General features: G+C 38.0%; 1 protein-coding gene across 1 annotated transcript; it reads right to left on the bottom strand.

The window, feature by feature from the left end:
* Positions 1–23,557: 23,557 nt before the first annotated feature.
* Positions 23,558–24,869, bottom strand: LOC137838348 (FBD-associated F-box protein At5g56370). Its single transcript, XM_068647593.1, has 3 exons — positions 24,159–24,869; positions 23,920–24,066; positions 23,558–23,827 (listed from the first exon to the last, which is right to left on the bottom strand). Exons 1-3 carry the CDS (start codon positions 24,867–24,869, stop codon positions 23,558–23,560), a joined length of 1,128 nt encoding a protein of 375 aa, XP_068503694.1.
* Between the last annotated feature and the right edge of the window lie 511 nt (positions 24,870–25,380).

The following is a 25,380-nucleotide window of genomic DNA, read 5'->3' as shown; positions in this document are numbered from 1 at the left end:
GGCTGTATATGGACCGCAACTCTTCTAGCGGCGCCTTGTGCCAGTCGGCGTGCTTTTGGCATTGCTTACACCGCTGGGGGTGCCGTGCGCAATCCTCTTTCACTGTTGGCCAGAAGAAACCTGCGCGTATTACCTTGGAGGCTAAGGACCTTCCTCCTTCATGGCTTCCGCAGATGCCTTCGTGTAGCTCCGCCATTATCCTGGTGCACTCATCGCCACTGACGCATGTTAGGATAGGGTGAGCGAAACCGTGCCTGAACAGCACCCCATCCACCAAAGTATATCTTGCGGCGTTTCTTTTGATTTTCTTACCCTCTTCAGGGTCCACTGGAAGGGCCCCATCCTCCAGGTATCGTTTATAGGGCGTCATCCAGGTGTCTCCCTTGGACAGGACACAGACCTGCATCTGCTCTTCCTCAGACACACCCGCGTATATACTGATGCGGGGCGCCCTCTGCGTATCTTGGGTCAACGAGGAATGACTCCTCGGCCTTCCCCTTGATGCATAAATCTAGAGGACATCCACCCTGTTGTCTTCCACGAATCGACGTGGAGCTTTGAGAGTCTCCTGGATCACTGTCCTCTGTCTACCCCCCTTGCCTGAGCTGGCCAGCTTTGCGAGCAGGTCAGCTCTGGCATTCTGCTCCCTCGGGACGTGTATTAACTCAAGAGCGTTGAACGCCCCTCTCAACAACTAGACGTATTTTAGATACACCGCCGTCTGTGGGTCCTTCGCCTGGAACTCACCCGACACCTGCCCCGTAATCAACTGGGAGTCGCTCTTCACTAGGAGGCTCTGTGCGCCCATCTCCTTGGCCAAGAGCATTCCTGCAATTAGGGCTTCATATTCTGCTTGATTGTTACTTGCCTTGAAGGCAAAACGCAAGGCCTGCTCGATCAGTATGTCGTCGGGTCCTTCCAGCACTATTCCCGCACCACTCCCTTCTTGGTTTGAGGAGCCATCAACCGAGAGCAGCCACTGTGAACTCGCTTCCACCTCTTGCTCACCTCCGGGCGAAAGTTCTGCTACAAAATCCGCGTACACCTGCCCTTTGATGGATCCTCTAGGCTCGTACTGTATGTCGAATTCGGACAGCTCCACTGCCCAGCGTACCATCCTTCCTGCCACATCGGGTTTCTGCAGCACTTTCTGTATGGGGAGATTGGTCATCACTACCACCGTAAAACTGTGGAAGTAATGACGGAGCCTCCTAGCAGAAAACACTACCGCCAGCGCCGCCTTCTCCAGTGCTTGGTACCTTGTCTCAGCCCCCTGTAAGGCCTTGCTTACAAAATAAATGAACTTCTGACTCTGGTCCTGCTCTTGGACCAACACAGAACTGATGGCTCGCTCCGTTACAGTAAAATACAACCGGAGGGGCACGCCCGTTACCGGCTTGCAGAGAACCGGTGGCGTCGCCAGGTACTCCTTCAGCTTAATGAAAGCCGCTTCGCACTCATCAGTCCAGGCAAAGCGATTGTTTCTCTTGAGGCACTGGAAGTACAGGTGCCCCTTTTCTCCTCCGGCGGGAACAAATCTCGAGAGCGCCGCCATCCGCCCTGTCAACTGTTGCACCTCCTTTACCGATGTCGGGCTCCGCATGGCGATAATAGCCGCACATTTGTCGGGTTTCGCCTCTATTCCCCTCTCGGTGAGCAAAAAACCCAAGAACTTACCGGCCTCTACCCCGAAAACACACTTTTCGAGGTTCAACTTGAGGCGGTATTTGGATATTGTGTTGAACAACTCCTCGAGGTCTGCCATGTGCTGCACCCTACTCTGCGACGCCACCACCATGTCGTCGACATAAGCATACACATTCCTCCCAAGCATTGGCGCCAGGACCTTATCCATTAGCCTCTGGTACGTGGCGCCCGCATTTTTCAGCTCGAAGGGCATCACCTTATAACAGTAACTGCATGTCTCCGTCATGAATGCAGTTTTGCTCTCGTCTCTTGGGTGCATCTTGATTTGGTTGTACCCTGAGAAGGCGTCCAGGAAGCTTAACACCTTGCTGCCGGACGCGCTGTCCACCAAGGCGTCGATGCTGGGCAACGGATAGGAATCCTTTGGGCACGCCTTGTTCAGGTCCGTGAAGTCAACGCACATTCTCCACTTTCCGTTCGCCTTTTTCACCAAGACGACATTGGCGAGCCACTCAGGGTACTGAATCTCCCTAATGTGGCCAGCACTCAGCAGTTTCTGCGTTTCGTCTCTCACCACCTGTTGTCGTTCCTCATTGAACTTCCTCCTTCTCTGACGCACGGGGCGGACCGTGGCGTCCATGCTGAGGTGGTGACACAGGAAATCAGGGTCGATGCCTGGCATGTCCGAGGCGGACCATGCGAAGGCATCCAGGTGGCGCGAAATCACTTCTACCACCCCTTCCTGTTCTTCTGGGCTTAGCGAGCTTCCTAACCTGAAAGCTTTGCCGCCAATCTCCCTTTCTATGGCGTTAGCTGCAGGCTACTCCCTGCTATCATCTTCGACGGACGCCGCCTCTCCGACAGGCGCCGCCTCTTCTACGGGCGCCGCGTCGTCAGGGCCTTCCTCCATTGGCACACCCGCCTCGGGCCTCGCCCTCTCTGCTATGGCCGCTTCGGGCGTCGCCTCAACCATCGTCGTGTCCGCTCTTGGCGGACGTTCGTACACCATAAACACGCCTCTCTTCGTCTTCAGGTTGTTTTCATAGCATTTCCTCGCCTCCTCCTGGTCTGACCTGATGACTATCACCCGGCCACTGAGGTCCGGTAGCTTCATCTTCATGTGACGGGTGGAGGACACTGCACTCAGACGGTTTAACGCTGGTCTGCCCAGCAAAATGTTGTAGGCAGAATTGGCGTTCACGACGAGGTACCGAATGCTCTCTGTACGGGAGGCCTCTCCGTCTGTGAACGTAGTCCTCAACTCCAGGTACCCCCGGACCTCTACCTGGTTATCCCCAAACCCATACAAACATCCCGTATAGGGACTCAGCAGATCGGGGGACAACCGTAACTTATTAAAGGTCGACAGAAACATGACGTCTGCTGAGCTTCCTTGATCAACAAGCACTCTGTGGACCTTCCTTCCAGCTGTGACGACTGAGATGACAACGGGATCGTTGTCATGGGGCACCACATCTCGGAGGTCTCTTCTTGTGAACACAATATCTGACTCCCAGGGCTCCCCCGAGAGCCTCTCTTCAATTGAATTCACCCCCCTCGCGTATTTCTTCCGCTGGGAGGCGGTGGGTCCTCCGCCGGAAAAACCTCCAGCAATGGTGTGGACCTTGCCAAGCACAGGCATCTCGTGTGCTGGCTCATCTGCCGGCGGCGGCAGGGTGGCGGTCGTGGTGGACTCTGCGACATAATCTTTCAAAAACCCAGTCCTCACCAGCTCATCTAGCTGGTAGCCCAACGACAGGCAATTATCAATTTGGTGCCCGAAAGCCTCGTGAAATTCGCACCAAGAGTCTTTGCGGGACCCTAACACCTTGTCGGTCTTCGCCGGTCGCCTCAGCCTCTCGGCTATGTTGGGTACGGCGATCAAATCCTTCAACTCAACTACGAAGTTGTACCTCGCCGGTCTTGCTCTTTCTCTGGCGGGGCGTTCGCCTCCTGCGGGGCCCCGCGGCTGGGGCTTTCTGGCTTCGTAGGGGCGTCTCGCCTCTGGCTTCTTTCTCCCCGTCGTGGTCTCATTGACTCTGACGGGTTGAACTCGCGCCGGTCCCCTCGGGCGTGAGGGTACGGCGCTGGTGCGCTTCACACATACCTCCCCTTCCGAAGCAATATGCTCTACCGCCCTACGCCGTAATTCAGCGAAAGTCCTAGGGCGATTGCGGATAATAGATTCTCCAAAGGGGCCGGGGCATACGCCTTTCACAAATGCGTACACGATCATAGGCTCCTCTGTTGTACCAACCTTCACGACCTGGGCCCCGAAGCGATTGATATACTCCTTCAGGGTCTCCCCCTGATACTGCTTCACGTCAAACAGGTCGTAAGAGACCGGCGGCGGGGCCTTGTTGGCCAAGTACTGTTCTCTGAATAACCGCGACAATTGGCGAAAGACGTGATATGGCCCTCGGGGAGGCTAATGAACCAGTCCATAGCCATCCCGGTCAGGGTGCTCATGAAGAGCTTGCACTTGGCAGCATCAGAACCGCCTATCAGGACCATCTGCGTGTGAAATGCAGCCAGGTGCGTCTCTGGGTCCTCCATCCCGGTGAAGATCACCTTGGGTCCCGGGAACGTGTTCGGGATCGCTGCGTCCAGGATCTCCTGTGAGAAAGGAGTGGAAAACTCCCTTGGTGGGGACTGGTTCTCCGTCTCGTCATGCCCAGGCCGCCTCCTATCGTTTCTCAGGCCCTGACGCAACTCCTCATTCACACGGTGGAGCTCTTCGTTCCGCTCATGCGAGGCGTCAAGGTCTGCCTGCATGCGCTCCTGCTCCATTTTCGAATCCGCCATGTCCTGTTGCAGCCCCCTCATTATTTCCAGGACCTGCTGCATGGATAGGTCTGCTGGGGCTGCGCGCGCTGCTCTTCATCTGGTGGGGGCCATTGTCGCTCCAAACTCCTTCACCGTTACTGTAACTTGATTAACCTTCTCGAACTTGTGATGGGACTGATGTTTTATATCGGCCCCACGGTGGGCGCCAAATGTTCCGTCCGGTTGACCGGGACGTCTTCGTGCGCGACCTCAACCGTCAGCTAAGGACTCCTTCCCACTGATTGCCTGTGAATTCCTGCAAAAAAGAGGACAAAGAGGCGCCCTAGCGGCCGTTTGCACTCCGACGCTCAAGTCAGCCAGCAAGAAACACCAAAACTAATCACCCTCGTCTCTGAGCACCGCGTGTGGCACTCTGAAGGTGGTAAAAGAAATAACTGTGTATATGTGTGTGTGTTGTCTCCTTCAGGCAAAAATATTCTCCAGTCACTTGTACGTAATCCTAAAGCACGGGCAAGCAACCGGAGAGTTTCTCGTAAATTTGCCAAAGGTTCGAACCCTTTTTCCGACATTCCCAGCGCTATTTAAACTGCCCCAGCATTTAAAGCGCCTTAAAGCGCTTTTAATCTCTAACGTAACGCACTCATTAAAGCGCTTAATTACGAAACGTAGCGCATTTAAGACGTTGAAACGCTCGGGAGCCCTAATAGTACCAGAATGCTCGAAAGGGAAACTGTATTAAATATCTTTAATTACCTGGCACCTGTCTAGAGGGTGTTTCTATTCTGGCATGGTTGTCGTACACGTGGAGGGCTTCACGACGCCATGACCCCATCTGGGGGCGTTTCTACCCATCTGGGGACGTTTCTACGTGTGAGTCCTCCTGCTTGGGAGTGCTACTGCGCTAGGGGTGGCTTTTTGGGTGCCAACTCATGCCCCCAAGTATCTAGCCACTTACTCTGAGAGCGTATCTGCCTTCCTCTCGCACCCTGCACCCGGTTATCCTGGGCGTGACCTTCCTCTTGGGTCGTATCTGTCCCGAAGGCGTCTCTGGGGAGGCAGGGGTACTTCACGAGTCAGGCTGCCCTTCACTGGTACTATCACTATGGCCTTGAAGCCACCTTTTCCTTCTCTTTATCACTTTCCCGAGATATCGGGTCCTGAGGCTTTCCCACGGCGTCGCTCCCTCCATGGTCTTTCCTACCCATGGGTATCGGGGAACCATACTGTGATTTGCCTTACTTTTACACTGTTTGATCTGGCCACGCCCTGGCTAGGCGACGCCTCCACCCAGGCGACGCCTTGCCTTGGCGACGCCTTGTCCTATCTTGGCGACGCTTCCTCCTGGCGTCTCTACACCTGGGCGACACCTTGAGTTGACTTTGACTTTCCAGTCGTTGACTTTGACTTAGTCAACGCCCTGATACGGGACGGTACAAAATGAATGGATGCTTATAACTTTATACATTATTTCATTTTATTAGTATTTTATTTTTTTATTATGAAAATATATTATGTTTATTTAATTGTGCAAACCAAATTATAAAAAAGTGGAGGTTAAATTTCATTTATTTAGAATTAAAATTACGTTAGTTGAAACCAACACATTATTTTACAATTTTATTATAATATCGACAGTTAAAAATGTCACATTGTACCCTATATAATGACATTGGAATCTTCTTCAATGAATTAAATTGCGAAAGTTATAACTAACACTACTTACATATAAAAATTGTTACTTTAAACATAGTGTTAAAGTGGTGGGTGTTGCAGCGGGTAGTGTAAAACAACCACTTTAAACTTTCTGGCGGCCAGTTCTATGGCGGTTTGGGAAACCGCTAGTTTATACGAAAATAACTGCCACATTATACACTGTTTTTTGTACTGATGAGATGTTGTCACGCCACTTGGAGGATGGGATACTCTAAGATGAGTGGTGCAAAGCCGCCACTTGAAGTGTAATACACTCAAGATAACACCAAAATACTAGAAGACTCAGCTCACTAAACATTCTGACAAAGTTTCTTTTCTATTAAAAGTTCAAGTTAAAATACATGAGACAAGGAAACCTTTATATAGGAAAGAGTGATTTGGGGAGAAGGGGTAGGGGCATCATTTGTGAGAAACCTTATAGAAGGTAGGTCAAAGAAACCCTAAACCTAGGTGCACATGTCATGAAATGTGGGCTTGGCATAAGCCCAAATTACAAACCACACCCTACTCTAGCTTAATGTTCTATTTGGACTCCCAAAAAAAGTCAAAATTATTTACATAAACTTGTCTTGTAAAAAGACCAGTAGAAAGAACATTTGATGCTCTGGCCTATGTCTAGTTCTTCTTATATTGAGGTCTTTCTTATGTTTGGTGGGGTCTGGTCTTGTATGTTGGGATGACTGACCTAATTTTTAAGTGTCAGTTGTGTCCTTAGTCATTTGCTTGTCGAGGTGATTTGTATCATGCCCCCAAGTTGGAAATAATTCAACCTTGAATTTAGAACTTGTGTAAATAACACAGTTAGTTTATTCACATGACAGATAGAAACATTTCTAATAGCGGGTGGTGATGTGAGTTGATTTTTAGGAGCTTTCATTTAGGTGACACTTTACTTTTAGGATTGAGATTTTAGGAATTTATGAGTGAAAACCTTAGGAAAATTCCCACTAGACACTAACTTAACCAAGTGGTTAAGTAGGTGTGAAGGTGCATTTCACAAAGGAAAAAATAAAAGACAATATATGGTAAGAATGGATGCAAAAATCAATTAAACATGATAAAAACAGAGAGCAAAACCAAGGAAGAATACAAAGACAATGAACATAAATGGAAGGAGAAATGAAGGAGAATGGAAGAAGGAAACTTATGGAAAAGGGAGTGGTGATCACGCCACTTGATGAGGGGTGATAACCACCAAGATAAGTGGAAGGCCGCCACTTGAGAGCTTCATTCTCATCAAGATAAGACTAAGGGAGAGGAGATAATACTCACACAATATTTGTGCAGAGTAACTTTTCTATTCCATTCAACATGTAAAATACAATGGGTAGACCTCCTATTTATAGAGGAAGGAGCCTTGGAAAACAAGCAAGAGAGGTAGGATGGGAAAAAAGGGACTACCTTAGGGTTTGACGAAGTCAATCCCGCATCCTAGGCTTATCCTTCTAGAAACTAGGTCAAAATGTCTTTCTAAAGGGCTAGGAACAAGCTAAAATGATACCTACACCCTCTATTATGTTAAAGGCACCTTATTCTAGCCTATATTTGCTATTTGGACCCCTAAAGTGAGCCCAGTTTATTTACTTAACTTTTCTCTTGTGGAAAAGATCAGAAGGAAGAACTTTTGATATTCTAGTTTATAGCTTCTTCTTTCGCTGATGCTTTCTCGAGGTTTGGTGGGGCCCGACTTTGTATACTGAGATGATTAACCTTTTTGTGAGGTGCTTGATGTGTCCTTAGTCATCTGCTGGTTGCTTTGGTTTATATCATGCCCCTCGGTTGGAAAGAATTTGTCCTCGACTTTAGAAGTCCTACAAATAACATAGTTAATTTGTTCCCAAAGAAGATATTTCTAAGTTTAGGATGTTAAACAAACTTATGTTCATGAAGCTTGGGGAGTTCACATGGGTGAATTATTGATACATGACATGGTTGTAGAGAATGTTTAGGGAAGAGATGATTTGTTTTTGAAAATCCTCTTAGAAGTGGATAACCTTTAGGAGGTTTTTGAAGATCATCCCTAAACTTCTTTAACAAAGATGTCAAGTATTTAGAATTATTTTGGAATAAAAAATAGAAGGAAGAAGTATACCTAAGAGGTGCAGTGATTTTCGTAGGAGTCAACAAGATGAGACCCACTTTTGATGAAGACCAAGTAGAGGAGGCGTCTGAGGCCCAAGCCCAAGAAGCTCGAGCCCAAGAGGGGGCCCAAGCCCAACCCATGAGCTCAACATCTTTCTTGCCTCAAAGGATCACTAGGAGCATGGCTAAAGCTTCGGGAGATGAGCATCATTTGATGACTATTTTTGTAATTACTTTTGTGTAGTTTTAGTATAACTTTAAAAGGGAGGTGTAGATATTAAATAATGGGTATTAATGTACAAAACAAGTCACACCTTCCAAGCCCAACAAGGGGCCCAAGCCCATCAAGGGGTCCAAGCCCAACAAGGGGCCCAAGCCCAACAAGGGGCCCAAGCCCAACGAATTACTAGGAGCATGGCAAGAGCTTTGGGACAAGAGTATAATAAAATGGCTCTTCTTATTTCTTTTGTAGAATAGGGGTGTGAGTGTAATAAAAAGGTGTAAGTAGTAAGGGAGTCTAGGGGGGAGTGTAGATAGGAGCCTAGGGGGTGCCAAACCGAATTTCATTGCATTTGTGTGCCATTTAGCTTGCATTTTCAGCACCTCTAGGCTATAAATAAAGGTGCTTAGCTTGTACAATTCAGATTGGAATTTTATAGTAGAGAGACTATACTCAATTTGGGAGAGAATTTGTGAGTTTTTGAGTCTTCCTCTTCTTTGCCTTATCTTGTGAGCTATGGTGAGCTTCTAGTGGTGGCACTCCATCACTTATCTTGGTTCAAGGTTCCAAGTGGCGTGAATGGCTTCTTCCAATCCTCAAAATCCAGCAAGCATCTTCATATAAGTGTCTTCTTTCCTTTCTTCAATTTTTCCATTCGGTAGTTTCATTTCCTAATGTGCTTCCTTCATTTTCTACCATTTACATTCTGTTTTCCAGCTTTGTTCTTTGTTTCTTTTTCGGTTCAGTAGCTAGTTTCTTAATTCTGTCCAGTTTTAATTCTTGTTCTTCCTTCCTTTCGTTTTGATTCAATTTGACAATACATGGACTTCAATATGAGTCTTGGTTGGTGCTTAGTTTTGGTGAGTTCTTGAATTTAGAACATTGATCCAATTCTAAAGTAAAGTGCCTTTTCAAATCCAGCTCAAGTTGTTCCTAAGAATGTCAAGAATCATGTGTTCTTGTAGTTACATTCACATCGGTAGGAGTAGTTTAAGAGGTGCCAAAATAGAAAATAAGTCGTATTTTCCTTATGACTCTAGATTTAGGCGCTGAATTTAAATTTGAATTAGGAGGGAATTTTGAATTTGTTTCACTTTCATTCCAGCCCTCTAATGCTATAAATAGAGGTGTTTGGTCATTGTAAAGACAAGATTGAAATAGAAGTAAAGTTATTATACTCAATTTGTGAGTGTTTTGGTGTGAGACTTGTTCTTCTCTTCTTTGTCTCATCTTGTGATGCCTTGGGAGCTCTTAAGTGGCGGCTAACCAACACTTATCTTGGATCATCACCTCCAAGTGGCGTGTCCATTCCCAAACCATGCTACAACCACATAAGTTTCATCTTCCTTCACCTTGCCTTATTCATTCAATCGGTTGTTCTTTCTTGAATTCAATTTTAATCGGTTAAACTTGTTCAATTTGTGTTTTCATTCGGTAGCTTGTGTTCTTAATCAATTATGTTCGGTTTAATGTGTGTTTCTTCTATTTCTATTCAGTAATCTTTTTCCAATTGTTTTTCACAAGGAAATAACACTCAATTTTGAGTTTGGTTCATCATTTTGGAAGGCATTGTCTCCATTGATGTTTCCTTAAGCTTCCTTGAGTTCAATTTTGTTTTAGCATTCTGTTTTGGTGATGTTAATTTCGGTTCAGTGTTTTAGCATTCATTTGTTACCTTTAATTGTTGTCTTCCTTCACATATATTGTTGTGTTCAAAGTGTTGAAAGTGTCTTTGCTTGATTCAACTCACATCAACTTTACTTTCCTTTTTTTCATTTTCTTTTTTGGCTTTTGTTTTAATTTGGTCTTGATTTACTTCTTGTATCATTGTGATTCTTTTATTTGGACAATTGGCAGCTATGTACCCAAAACCTAAACATTTAAAACATTTTGTGCTTGAAGTTTTGGTGGGTGACTTAGAGGTAGAGGTAGAAGGATTGTGTTGAGAAACTTTTTGGTGAAAAGTGATGTCTTTTGAAAAATGGGAAGGAGAAGGTTTTGTAGAAATGTTGTTTGTACCCTTCCCGGAAGATTTGTAGAAACCATCATTAGGAGTATTTTTGAAAATTGTTTTCTTTGAAATTTGTGATTTCACCTTGATGGCTAGGTGAACCAACTTCTTTAAGGAAGAATACTCATATATTTCTACAACATCTCAGATTTCTCTCCTCAAACCACTCAAAAACCGAGTTATCTTTGATCCATCACTATTAGGCATATTAAATTTAGTCAAAGTTGTTTCCAACTCTTCAAAATATTCCATTACCATCCTAGGTCTTTGATGAAGTCGTTGGAGTTTCAACAAGTGTTCCTTCCTATGAGGAGGAACAAACCGTGCGCGCATACATTCTTTCAAATCATACCAAAAGACCACGCCTGACCTCTTGTTTAGCCCAATGTCCATTATAGTTTGTTGCCACCATTGGATGACATAGTCTAAAAAAATTAGGGAAGCTAACCTAACCTTTTGGTCCTCGGTGACCTTATACACATTAAAGAGATGTTCAACTTTAGCTTCCCATTCTAAATACAAAGTAGGGTCATTGGACCCACTAAAACTAGGTAACTTTACAAAATTAAAAGAATGTTGTGGTTGGTGTTGATGGTGCCGTTTGTCAAAATTGTGCACTCGCCAATCATGTTCTTGACTCCCATAGTGCACGGAATGTCTAGTTGCTCTTGGCGGCTCTCATCTCCTTTCTTGAGTTTCCCTTGCTTGAGCTTCTTCTAGTCTTTGCAATCTTTTTGCTAGTTGGCTTATTTCCTCGTCTCTGTGGACCATTCGCTTCTTAACTTCCACAAGTTCTCCCAAAAGGTAGGCTTTGTGATGTGATTACAGTTTTGAAGATTCACCTAAAGACAAATGACCCATAATGTTTGCACAAAGGAAACAAACAATTAGTGAATACAATTTAATCACTCCTCGCGTGATTCACTCAAGAAAGAAATGCTCTCAACAAAGGCCTTTCTTGAGGTTGAAAACTCTCAAATGAAAAAGGTCAAAGCCTTAATCACTTAATCTTAATGGAAACCACCACAAAACTTAAAGAAAAGAAATACAAAAGACAATCAAGAAAAGCTTAAGCAAGAAAAACTAAACCAAATTTGAGAAAGATATTTCGACAAAACCTTGAGGAAAGACAATCAAGGAAAAAGGCCCACAAAAAGGACTCAAAGATACTTACTAAACTTTTAACAATGAAACTCTTTCTTTAGAAATTATTAAAGCAAAAGGATAAAAATTCCACAATGGTTGAAATCAATTTGTCAATCAAGTTGAACCCAAAATTTTGAAAAGTTTTTTTCTTTAAGAAAATGAACCCCAAATTTGCACTTCACACTTCCTTTTTTTATACTAGTTCTTGAATTATAGAAATGAAATGTCCATAGTTTTGATCATGCATATTTTCCAATAACTCTAATTTTCACAAAACTCTTGGGTTTTAATTTAATTGATCACTTGAAATCTTTTGTTTGGAACTTAAATCTACTTCTACTAAAACAAGTTTTTAATTACTTCTTAAACTTTCAAAATTAAAAGCCAAGTGAATAGAATCAAAGTAAGGACTCCTAGAAATACTAATGAACATATGACTCAAAGAAAAAGGCAAGAACACAATAATAAGACACAAAAATAACAATCCAAAAGTGAAACAATGTTATGGAAAAATAAAATGGCCGAATGAAATTGCAAGAAAAATAAAGGTTTGAAATTAAATTGCAAGAATGTAAAGACCAGAAATTAAAGGTACTTGAATGTAAAGAATGTAAAGACAAGGAATTAAAATTGCAAGAAATGTAAAGTGTCAATCAACTCTAAGCAAAAAAAAAATCGAGAACCTGAGCTCTGATAACCACATGATGCGAGTTTATTTTACTTTTAGGATTGAGGTTTTAGGAATTTAAGAATGAAAACCTTAGGAAAACTTCCACTGGACACTAACTTAACCAAGTGTTTAAGTATGTGTGAAGGTGCATTTCACAAAGGCAAAGATAAAAGCCAATATATGGTGAGAATGGATGAAAAACTCAATTAAACATGATAAAAACCGAGAGCAAAATCAAGAAAGAATACAAAGACAATGAACATAAATGGAAGGAGAAATGAAGGAGAATGGAAGAAGGAAACTTATGGAAAAGGGAGTCGTGATCACGCCACTTGATGGGTGGTAACCACCAAGATAAGTGGAAGGCCGCCACTTGAGCGCTTCATTCTCATCAAGATAAGACCCAGGGAAAGGAGATAACACTCACTCAATCTCACACAATATTTGTGCAGAGTAACTTTTCTATTCAATTCAACATGTAAAATACAATGGGTAAGCCTCCTATTTATAGGGGAAAGAGCCTTGGAAAACAAGCAAGAGGGGTAGGAATGGAAAAGGGGAAAAAAGGGTTGCCTTAGGGTTTGACTAAGTCAATCCCGCATCCTAGGCTTGTCCTTCTAGAAACTAGGTCAAAATGTTTTCCTAAAGGGCTAGAAACAAGCTAAAATAAAAGGTCCATTTTTAATTGCATTCCAAATACCTTTGTCAATAGATTCAACAAAGATTTTCATTCGTACCTTCCAAAATTGGTAGTTCACACCATAAAACAGTGGTGGTCTATTTATAGAAGCACCTTCCCCAAAAGGTAGTTTATCAACCATCAATTCATAAATTTTGATAAACTTGAATATCTTTCAAGAACCTAGCTCTTAATGCCAATTGTTAAAATTGAGGGCCTTAAACAAGAGGGGAGTGAATTGTTTTCAATCATTTTTTGAAAGTTTTGAAGGTATGAAGAAAGTCAAAGAAGAATCACAGCTAAAGGAATCAAAGAACATAAGACAGAAAACAGTTTTAGTTGAATTCCAAAAAATTAACCAGTTGTTTTTATCAGCAGAGTATAAAACAACTAAAAACAGATATACAAGAGTTAAGGGAGAGAAAGAATCACACAAGAAATTTTATACTGGTTCACTTTTATACCAAGAGCTCCATCCAGTTCCCATAAACCTCTAGGTATCCACTAAGTAATCAAAAACCAGATTACAAACACACAACCACCAAAGAAGTGATCTTGATCCCCTCAAGAACACACACTTCCTTTGGGACACCACAAACACACCACAAATCAGACACCCTCTGACTCTGTAAACACCATTACTTACAGAATTACAAATCAAGAATAAATAGGATTGATCACACTTGGTACAAAATCAAATCAAAGTACATAGCAAGTCCTACTTCACTCTTAGAGAAATATCCAAAGCCTTAAGCAATCTTGGAGAAAAATTGATTTCAAAAACTGATATTGTAACCTTAATGCTAGGAGCGTATAACAGAACATTTATACTCCAATTAGCAGTTGAAAACATTTATTATAAAAGCCAAATCAGTTTCAAATCATTTAAAGCAGATTTAACAAACTTAACAGAATTTTGTTAAGACAGTTAAAAAAATAGTCGGTTGTTTTGTCGAAATAACCGATTGAATTGGTTTGACAACAAAGTCAACCAAATTCAAATATGGCAAAACCAGTTTCAAAAACCTTAAGTATGAAACAACCGATTGAAACGATAAAACAACTGGTTGTTTTTCTACTTCTTCACAAAACACTCTTTTCAAAAAGATTTGAATTAAACTAGCTTTGGATTTAAACTAAGAGTGAATTAACAAATTCAAACTACCCCGGAACACACCCAACTAAGCTACAATCAGCCTTCAAGCAATCCATGGGTATTTGGAGTTATCAAAGTTCTTCTTCAACAAGTAGTTGGAGCTCGGTACATTGGGTGAGTAGGCCAACTCGACTATTGAGCCCAGGGTACGGGTCATGAGTTGGCCCAGGTTGTTGGTAAGCCCATTGTGACATAATTAAAGTAATCTTTTTAAATGATAGTGAAAGGCGGCTTGCAAAGAGTATTTTTGAACCTAGGGGTACGCTTGGTATATGTGGTGCCTAGGTCAAGTAAATGTTTCTCTTACCTTAAGTACGTGTGTTCTAGGGCACATATTGGTTAAGTTGCATGCATGATAAAAGATAACGTTACACCATGAGTAGGGTGCTCACATAAGCAAAATATTCCTCTGTTGTTGGCACATAAGTTGGTGCCCTGCTTGCAGGTGGTTGTTCTGTTGTTATTTTATGCTTTCCTCAGAGATAAGATTCCTTTCTGTTGCAGCACCAGGAGAGAAGGCGCCCATAAACAAAATATTTCCCTGTTAAGTATGCTTTCAGTTGAGATTAGATTCTCATGAGAGAAATTTGTTACAAGAGATAAGCTATAAAAGGGGCTTGAGACCCCAAGTAAAGGTACGTTGTTTCTGAAAACTGAAACTGAATACTTCTTGATTTTTAGCAAGTTTTTTATTGACTTGATCGTCGGAATGCAATCAACAGGTAGGGCCCCCTCCGTTTCAACGGAGTTATGGTCAATAACAACAAGAGATAGAATAGATTCTTGAAGAGACAAACGGAGCTAGAGCTTGTCACCAGAGTCAATAGACGAGCAAGTCAACCGACAAGAACAGTTTTGAAAAAGTTTTACTTTCTTTTGTCTTTTCTGTAAGGCAAAAATAGTCGGTTATTTCGATAAAACAACTAGTTGTTTTATGTGAAATTCTTAGCAGAAAAATAAATCAATCAATTGTTTTTCAAATCAATCAATTGTTTTTTTAACAAAATTTTGTTATGAATTCCAAACTTTTTAAAAATGTTTCTAATTGCTTTTGATTAATGATCTAACAGTTTTCCACTTCTTTGAGTCTATATAAAGACTATTTTGTGATCATTTGAAAAGTACAAGAAAGAGAGTTTTTCAAATCAATCAGTTGTGTTTTCAAATCAATCAATTATTCTTTTTTAACAAAATTTTGTTAGGAATTCCAAACTATTTTTAAATGTTTCTAATTGCTTTTGATTAATGATCTAACAGTTTTAACCACTTCTTTGAGTCTATAAAAATACTATTTTGTGATCATTTGAAAAGTACAAGAAAGAGAGTTTATTAAAAACATTTCCAAGAGAAGATCAAAGGCTTCAGAACATTGCTTTGTGTGTGAAATAGGATATGAGTTTTCTATTCATTTGTACTACTGCTTTGTAAAGCCCAGGTGTATTCTATTTACTTCTCTGAATAATGTAATTGTGTGTAAGTTAGTTTCAAAAAGGGTTTCTGGAAACTGTGGTGTTGTCAAGGAGTGTTGTGTGTTCTTGAGGGGTTCAAGATCAACATTTTTTGTGTGTGTTTTGTAATCTAGTTTTGATTGCATAGTGAATTCTCAATGGTTAAGAGTGAGCCAGTATAAATCTCTGTGTGTGAATTTGTCTTTCCCTACTCTCATACACTACTTTGTAATATGTTTTTTGTTTTCTGATATAAACAATCAGTTGTTTCGATAAAAGAATTGGTTGATTTTTCATAAAGAACCCTAAATCTTATATTTTATCCAGTTGAACAGAAAATCAATTGGTTGATTTTTACAAATCTTTTCACTCTACTTCAAATCTTTGCAAAAATCTTGTGAAAACAATTCCCCCCCTCTTGTTTTGGCCACACATTCTAACAAAAGTTTGTCTTCAAAAGCTAATGCTAATGAATTAGTGTTGATGGTTTTAGTGTTCGTTGCATGTGCAACACAAATCCAATACTATTGACTAATAATGTTGTTTTTACTTCTTATAGTCAACTTTTGACTAATACTAAATGTTTATTTTCTTGTAGTGAATGTTTTACAAATATACAAAAAAAAATCTTAATAAAATATGATAAACACGTAATTTTATTTTATAAGAAGAATAAAAAAAAAAGAATTTCAACATTCATTCTCAAATTGATGCATATAAATCCCACATGTCAGACTTAACACATTTTTTAGAATATTATATTTGAGATGACCTTTGTCACAATATAAGTTAATTGATGCTTTGAATGAATTATGACAAGTCCATAACTTTTCATTATAAATTTACCTTAAATAATATATCCACTTCAACATGTTTTTGGTTGGTCATGGTTTACTACATTGTGGACAATGTCATAAATAATGTGGAATCTTAGTCACAAACATTCATAAATTGATGGCAGAGGCCCAACCACACACAACTAAATAATAAGGAGGATGAAGACCTAAAGTCTGTTTATGGACTTATTTGCAAATATCGGTCTAATTCGACTTTTGTTTATTTTTGTAGGCCCAATCAAGGGGAAACCTCTAGGATGAAGGAATGTACAAAGAATATCCAAGAAGGCTTTCAACACATCAAAACATAAACAAGAGTTTTGGTCAGAAGAACAAAAGAAGACTTAGTTTTGGTTGACTAGTCAACATTATTTTTGGGCCAAGCTTTAGCTTAAATAAATTGTACAAAGTTGTTTAGGATTTCATGGGCCATATATTGCGCCTAGTAGCATAAAATAATTGGACCAAGTATTTGAGCCAAATAGCATAGGTCTTTGGGCTTGTATTTAAGCCAATAGTAGAATAGGTCTAGTTAGGGTTAAAAGTAACTAGTTAAGATAACAATTGGGCTTCTTTGAGCCCAATGTAACCCTAGAAGGTCTTGTTAAAGGCCTTAAACAAGAAGGGGGTGAATTGTTTTTGAAAGATTTTCGCAAAAATATGAAGATTCAATCAATTGAAAATTTTGTTCAACCAATAGAAAGTTTTTTTAAGTTTGGTTCCAAAAAATCAACTTGTTGTTTTCACGAAAAAACCAGTTGCTTATACTAGTAGATTTGAAAAACAATGTTAAAACAATTTAATGAGTGTAGAGAAAGAGAAATTCACACAAAATGTTTATATTAGTTCACTTTTAACCAAGAGTTACATTCAGTCCTCAGTTAACCACTAAGAATTCACTATGTAATCAAATCTAGATTACAAAACACACACCAAAAGTGATGATCTTAAATCTCTCAAGAACACTCACCACTCTTGGCAAACAATGCAATTTCCAAAAACACCTTATTAAACTGCACCACACTTCAATAAAAAAAAAATACAATGTTAAGAGAAGAAGAGGAACAAAATACACCTAGGTAAATCAAAGCTTAAAGTTCAGAAGTACAAGATCCAATCCTATTCCACACACTTGAGATTATCTGAAGCTTTTTGAAATCTTGAAAACTGTTTTAATTAATCTTTCTTTCATAGTTAATGCAAAGGAATGTATAACAACCTTTATATGTCTCGATCAAATGGTCAAAACAGTTAAATGAAAAACCAAAAGTTGTTGGAATCATTTAAAACATATTAAAACCACTTAACAAAATTTTGTTAAGGTTTTCACAAAAACAACCCGTTGATTTATTGAAACAATCGGTTGAATCTGTTTGACAGCAAAGCCAAAACAAAACTAAGTTTTTCAAGCCATTTTAAAAACCACTGTGTCACACAACAGGTTGAATCGACATTTCAACCGGTTGAAATTTCACACCCTTTTAGAAAACCTATCTTTTCAAAAAGATTAAGATCCAAATGAACTTGGATTATATTGACTAAATTAAATATTATTTTATAAATTAAACAAATTATTGGTATCTTACTAAGTTTCTATCATTGATAGATATTTTTTGGATTGGTATCTAATTAGCTACCCAGATTTTAGATACCTCTTTTAGAATCTAACGTAGCTAAAAATTTTATAGCTAATTAAATATCAATTTAGAAACTATTTATCAATAATATAAACTAATTTAAATATTAATAAAAAATTTAGTCTCTAAAATAATATTTAATTTAATGAATAACTAATTAAATTTAAACTTATGACTTTTACCATGAAATTAGTTTTTTTATCATTAAAAAATAAAATAACTTAAATATTTTTTTAAAGTGATACATCATTAATGATTGATAAGACGAATATTTTCTTTTAATAAATTTGTATGTGGTGTTTCGGTCCTAAATAAAATTTTCAAATTTCCTTATATAATTTTTATTTATTTCAGTGTTGACATATTTTAAGTGATAAACTATTCATATGTCAAGGATAAATAGGTTTAACATGTTATTTTAAAAATGAATCAATATGATCCAACCTAACATAATTTTCCTTCAGATACATTTTGCATCCATGTTTAACTTTTAATATTCCTTCTTTAAGTGACAAATGAAACAATAAAAAGAAAATGCATTGTGTATGTTCTTAATGGTTAAGTAAATTTCAGTTATGAACAAGTAATATAAATTTAGAATATAAAGAGTTTCACAATGCATTGGAATTGATGTGCGTGCGACGGAAACCTAAACTTTGGGAAGTGTAAAAGCATAGAGAAGTAGAGTTTTACTTATTTGAACTTTTTCCCTTTTCTACTAAAAGCTTTTCTGTTCATTCAATGCATTGCTTAACGCTCGAAGCTCTTCGTTTGGAAAACAAGCCATTGCTAAGGATGTTCCTTGATTCTCCAATTACTGATGAACGATCTAATTTTGAAAAAGGTGAAAATGAACGAATGAGGTAAAGGGAAAGAAAAGAAAAGAATTTGCATGGGAGTGAGAAGATGAATAAAATGAGGGGAAAAAAAGTTCTTTGTAAGATATAATTATAAGATTAACGTTAAATATACAATATAAAAATATATAACAATTGAAAAATAAAATTAATATAATTAAAATAATATATCCAAAAATAAAAGATGGATTAAATATGATTTGTATTATATTGAAGTTAAGGTTGTTTATGTTCCTTAATAGTAATTTTTTCTATTTTGGTCCTTAATATATCCAGATCATTATAAGTTAGTTATATTTACAAGATTTCACTCTTTACAATGATAGAAAAGTAGGATCACATTGGAATTCTATGGTACCAAATCAATCTTTCAGTAAATCTATTATCGGTATATCTTGAGACTAATTTTTCTAATTGAGACTAAACAATATTTGGAAAGACAACTTGACAACATTGGCAAAGCAACATGTAACTGCACTTGAATAGGCCAAAATATAGAGACATGAAGAGTTGACGAGAGGTTTAACAATAACCACAAAGCCACAACTCCATTTAAAAGGAGAAATATTGCTCAAGTGTGGAAAAAGAAGAAAAACCAGATAACGTATGCACAAGCTTTGAAGGAGGAGAAACGTACACTCATGATGAATATACAACAAAAAACATCAATCTGGTGAGATGTTATTGATATAAAGGCTCCTTAAGATGATCACGAGTGGTTAAAACGTAGCTATATGGGATGCTTGGTGAAGAAACAAGATTTTGATGAGATGAGTTATAACACCATTATGCTTAATTGTGTGTCCATGATTTTACCCTTTTAAGTATCTGGAGAATATAATATGGGTGTGGAGGTTGAAGTGGAGAAGACTTTGATTTGAACGGAAAAATCAATGGTGGAGAGTTTCATAGGTTTTATTGAATAAGCCAAAATCCTTAGTCACGAATATGATAAGTGGAAACGGTGCAAATCTTAAGGGTGCGCCATGTGTTTTGAAAGAGTTTAATTTGTTGATCTTTTTTTTTTCTGAGGTTGCAAAAGGTTTCTAAATGGTGTCCAGTGTGTAATGAAACGAATATAACTTTTTTTTTATCTTTTTAAACAAATTTATCGTGGTTTATATAAATTACATGCTTATTTATCTTGTACTCAGGAGACGCATAGTTGTAATGGTCAAATTTATAGTATATCGTGCCAACTTAGAGAGCCTAATGACTAAAGTAAAGACAATAATATTACAAGAATGAGTTATGTGGATTTAATTAATTGATACGAGTAAGATAGTAACATTATCAACTCAATTGAACTACAAAGAATAAGCTTTTTGTTTGGAGAATAAATAAGAGTGCAAAATTTTCTAATATGTATTGATTAGTTTACTAGTATTGGAAATTTTTGACCTATTTAAACTTTTGAGTACAATATATCACATCATCGATTTTGCATGGATGGGGCAATAAATTATGTTCGAATGAAACTAAAATTTAATGAGAAGAAAATGGGAATTCTCAGGTTTAGGATAAGGTTTTTGTACATGCAAATAAGGAGTTAGAGAATATAGTCTATTATAAACAATGTTTTAATTTACATAAGGAATAACGGTGCAAACTCAGGCTGTGATTAACAGTACATCTACCACGGTTACCCAACTACTAAGTTATGGATGTCAAGAAGAATATTGAAGATGTACAGGGCAATGATAATTACCCGTGTGGACATCATTTGTTGGTTCCCAATTGCAAGGTTTTGAAAGATGAAACTACTTCTGTTGATTATAAAGTATCTTTGTTATCTTGGTGGTGTTTCATGCTTGTTTTATTTGTAAACGTGTCTACTATGTGCTGTTGCTGGATTGTTGTCCTTAGATTTGCTTATGTAGTAGGCTTCTCTTTGTTTTATGGAGAAGTATTTTTTTATTTTTTTTTATATATGGATTGGAATACCGTGAAGTATCTCATTTAATTCAATTCATTTTATTGTTGATAAAAAAAAAAAATAACGTTCATGTATTAATATTCAAATGGATACTGTTGTCAGCCAGTATCCATTTAAATCAAACGCTTATTTAATTTAATTATTGTTGATAAAAAAGAAAAAAATAACGTTCATTTTATTATTTTTAATGTATAATAAATTAGTTAATTTTAAATCAAACGCTTATTTAATTTAATAAATCTAATTTAATTAATTTATATTCAAAATTGATAAATTAAATAATTTATTATAACATTAAAAAAATAATTCTAAAATAAATATAATAAAGAATTCAAAATTAAAATATTTATTATACATTAAAAATATTTAAATTTTAAAATTCTAAACATGCGTGGGCTATAGCGGACGCATATGCGTGGGTTCTGTGGGCAACGCAAAACGGACGCATACGCGTGGGCCGCGGCCGACGCAAAAAAAAAATTTTAAAAAGAAAAATTAAATCAATATATGCATTCGTTTTGCGTTCAATGTAAATCTTGCGTGGGCTTTTACTCATTTTAGCCGACAAGAGTAGCGTCCGCAAATGGCCCACGCAAAAATTTGGAAGCTAAATCAAGTTTTTCTTATAGTGAAATACAACATAACGTTCAATATATAAATAAAATTTACTTGAACATATTATTATATCTTAGAATATTATTCCTTCATATAGACTTTTTTTTCTTTCTTTTAAGATTTGTGATCTTAAATTTTATGATCTCCTGTCTTCTTAAAGGATTATTATAAGGATAAGTAGATATGTTAAAAGTAGAATTTCATGGAACGGAAATATTTTGCATTCTGCATAATATATTTTGAACTCAAATACCAAACCCTGTAATTGTGAAGACAACATGATGAACGAACAGGAAGTAGATATGACAAAACTCCTTTTTCTTCTTCGCTTTCAGAAACTGAATAATCTCCGCATGTTAAAAACAATTATAAAACTATATTAATCCTAATGTTTAAAGAAAAGATTCATACTTAAAAAACTTAAATCAATAAATCTCACTAATTCTAATGACTAGTTGATGGATAAACAACAATCGGGTCTACACAAATTGAACTAAATTCTGAAGATCAAAAACCAGATTTTGTTGACACACCTGCAAGAGATACAAAATAATATCAGAAATCCAAATTTCTTGCTTAAAAATGGAAAGTAAATAAAAAACAAGTTTCACAAGCAATACGGTGTCAGTCATAGAACTTTTTTTTTGCAGTATTAGCAATCAAATCTTTGATTATAAAAATATGAACTACCAAGTCCTTGAGATTAGGAGTCCCAGCAAGAAATGGTTGAAGAATATCTTAATATTCTAAGAAACAAAGAGTGAAATGCAAGATTTTAAGCAGGGAAAAATCAACAAAGCGAATATTTTTCAGTTGGCCAACTTGAAAACTACAAGAGTTTTGCACTTAAACACAACAGAGGACACCACAATAAACAAGGCAGATTGAAGTCGTGATGTTTAAGACTATCACTTTTTCTCATTGCAAGCTTAATCCATATCTCAATTTCATTACAATTATATAAACACATAAATCTAAGGCGTAATCTATAGAAGGGTTGGTCTTTATCACGCCACAGCAGAAAAGAGTACGCTGAGATAATAAAGGTAGAGCAGGCCTCTTTGTCTCCTCCATGTCATGATCGAAAAGAGGAAACCGAAAGTCAAAGAAGGTTCCAACGCTTGGAGAGAACACTGGTGGCAACAACCTGTTTGGTTGGAAGAAAAGAGAGAATGTAGCAAAGTATTGAATCTGGAAAATCACTGATATCAGCCATGGTTAAGAATGCAAAGTGTGCATGGATGCTTCAGTTTCTTGTAGGAATAACTCATCGCTAAACGTGTCAAATGACTTTACGAGACTTTATGTTTGCATTGGAATTGATGTGCATGCCATGCCAAATCTGAACCTTGGGAAGTGAAAGGACAAGCATAGAGAATTTCAATAGCTGTCATTCTACAGTGTATTCATTTTTGCTGGATTATGCTCCATTAGATTCCTTTTTAATATCTTTTTACACAATTTGCACATGGGTCTAAATTTTTAGTATAGATAGATTCAAGATTACCTAGTAACTCTCGCCTAAATTCCTCAAAACCCCATATTTAGACTCCAAAATATCTCTCCACTTTACTTTCACTTCCGATCTCATTCTAGCAAAAAATGTTGCATTAAATCCCATATTTGTTATTAAAAGCCTTGATCACTGAAATAGAGACCATTTAGGTAAAGACTCCCAACCCTTATGCAACACCTCTCAAGATGTTTGCACTTGCAAATATTGCATCTGTATATATTGCATTTGATATCGCCAGTTTTAGTCGCCTTGGATATTCAAATGTTACAACAGCAACAAATATGTGAAAAAGAAGAATAATAATTTTAAGATATAATTTGATCCAGTTAGACAAGTTGATAATTATTATATTTTTTATTATGTTTTTCTTTAATTTGAGTACCATCTAACTTTTTTATAATTTACTGAACTATGAACATATCTTACAAAAATTATATATAAAAATTCCTAAAACAACACAAAACCGGTAATGTACAAAAAAACTTTCGTTAAGTGTAGAAAAGTATATTCATTTGATAAACAAAACCACATTCTTGAAGTTACTACTGAAAATACAAACAAAAAGAAACCATCAGGATTACTGCTCAGACCTTAACCTTAACTACTCAAATGAGAGCATACAAGTATCAGAACTCTTCTTCATGCATGAGGATATATATCTCGTCAATTCACCTCTTGTCAAAGAATCAAAAGCATAATAATTGGGAAAGCAGAATTTCATTGTTCGTAAATAATGTGCATTCTTCATAATAAATTCCGCAAATTGAAGCTCAACTACAGAACCCCTGAAATTGTTAAGACGACAGGTTCTAAGGTGTAATGAAATGCATGTAGGAACAGGATCGGGGCATGGCAAAAGTGCTTCTCTACCCTGTTAAAAACAATTATAAAACTATATTAATCCTAATGTTTTAAGAAAAGATAACAAGAAGATTAATAATTGAAAAACTTAAATCATTAAACCTCATCAATATCAATGACAAGAGCTTGAAGTTTTGGACAATGCTTGAGCGACTCCAATACCTCAAACCATTTCGTACTAAGCTCCAAACGGGTCAACTCAAGTTGAAGTAAATTCTGAAAATCAAAACCAAGGTCTTCTTTATATATCTGCAAGAGATACAAAATAATAACAAAACATTAGAATTCATTTTTTTTCTTAAAAATGAAAAGTAAAAAGAAAGAAAGTTTACAGGCATTACCCTATCAGTGACCAAAACTTCAACATTCTTAACAAATCCCAATGAAACTAAATCTGTATGAATGTTAGCTCTTATCAACTTGGGCAATTTATGGAATTTTTCTGCAGTATTAGATGCCGATTTCTCGGCTAAACTAGACCCGACTTCCAAGTCCTCTAGATTAGGACACCCAGAAAGAAAACGTTGAAGATCTTCACATTCAAATGAAGGAACATATCTCAAATGCAAGATTTTAAGCAAAGGCAAATCAACGAAAGAAAATTTTTTCGGTGGCATGATCAACTCGAGAACTACAAGAGTTTTGCAGGTAAACACCGTAGAGGGCAGCTCAACAACCCAATCCAGATTGATATGAAGGTGTTCAAGTCTACCACTTATTCTCAATGCAGTTTTAATGCATCTCTCGATACTTTCAAAATTATGGAAACCGCGAGATGTAAAGCGTAATCTATGGATTGGTTGTTCCATTTCACGGAAAAGCAAAAAATTGTACACTGAGAAAAGAAGGGAAGACAAGAACAACTTTCGTGACTCATAATTCATATAATCCATATCTGGCGCACGGAGGTGGAAATCCAAAGAGGGAACTGAACGCCATAGAAGTTTCCAGCGCTTGGAGAGAACACTGGTGGTAACAACTTGTTTGGTTGGGAGAAAAGAGAGAATGTAACAAAGAATTGAGTCTGGGAAGCTACTGATGATATCAGCCATGGGTGAGAATGCAAAGTGTGCATGAATGCTTCACTTTCTTATATTAAATCGCTCAACGAGACTTTATGTTTGCATTGATATTGATGTGCATGCCATGGGAAATCTACACCTTGGGTTGGGAGCGAAAGGAAAAGCTTAGAAAATTTCAAAAGGTGTCATTATAGAGTGTATTAATTATAGCATGCTGGATTATCAGTGCCTGACATAGTATTTGGTACATGGCTTAGTACGTTGCATAATATTTTATAGTCTATTTATTTGTCTTTTTATATTCATGACTTTGCCTATAGTATTTGATTGTTAGTTTCCAAAATTGAAGGTGGCAAAATTAATTGAAACAGTGGCGTGCATTGCAGAAAAGTGCGCTTTGTTTTGTTCCTTGAAAAGCAAATTTAGAAGCAATAGACCCATGAAGATTAGTTAGAAAAATGAAGTTTAGAAGTCTCTAACAGTTCAATTCAATTTGTTAGTACATAACTAGTTCGCTGAACTAATCAATAATAGTTCATTC

The sequence above is a fragment of the Phaseolus vulgaris genome, chromosome 4 (genome assembly GCF_051622355.1).
Source record: "Phaseolus vulgaris cultivar YP4 chromosome 4, ASM5162235v1, whole genome shotgun sequence".
Lineage (NCBI taxonomy): Eukaryota > Viridiplantae > Streptophyta > Magnoliopsida > Fabales > Fabaceae > Phaseolus > Phaseolus vulgaris.
Note: the sequence above shows the minus strand (reverse complement) of the source record. Positions and strands in the feature narration are given on the sequence as shown.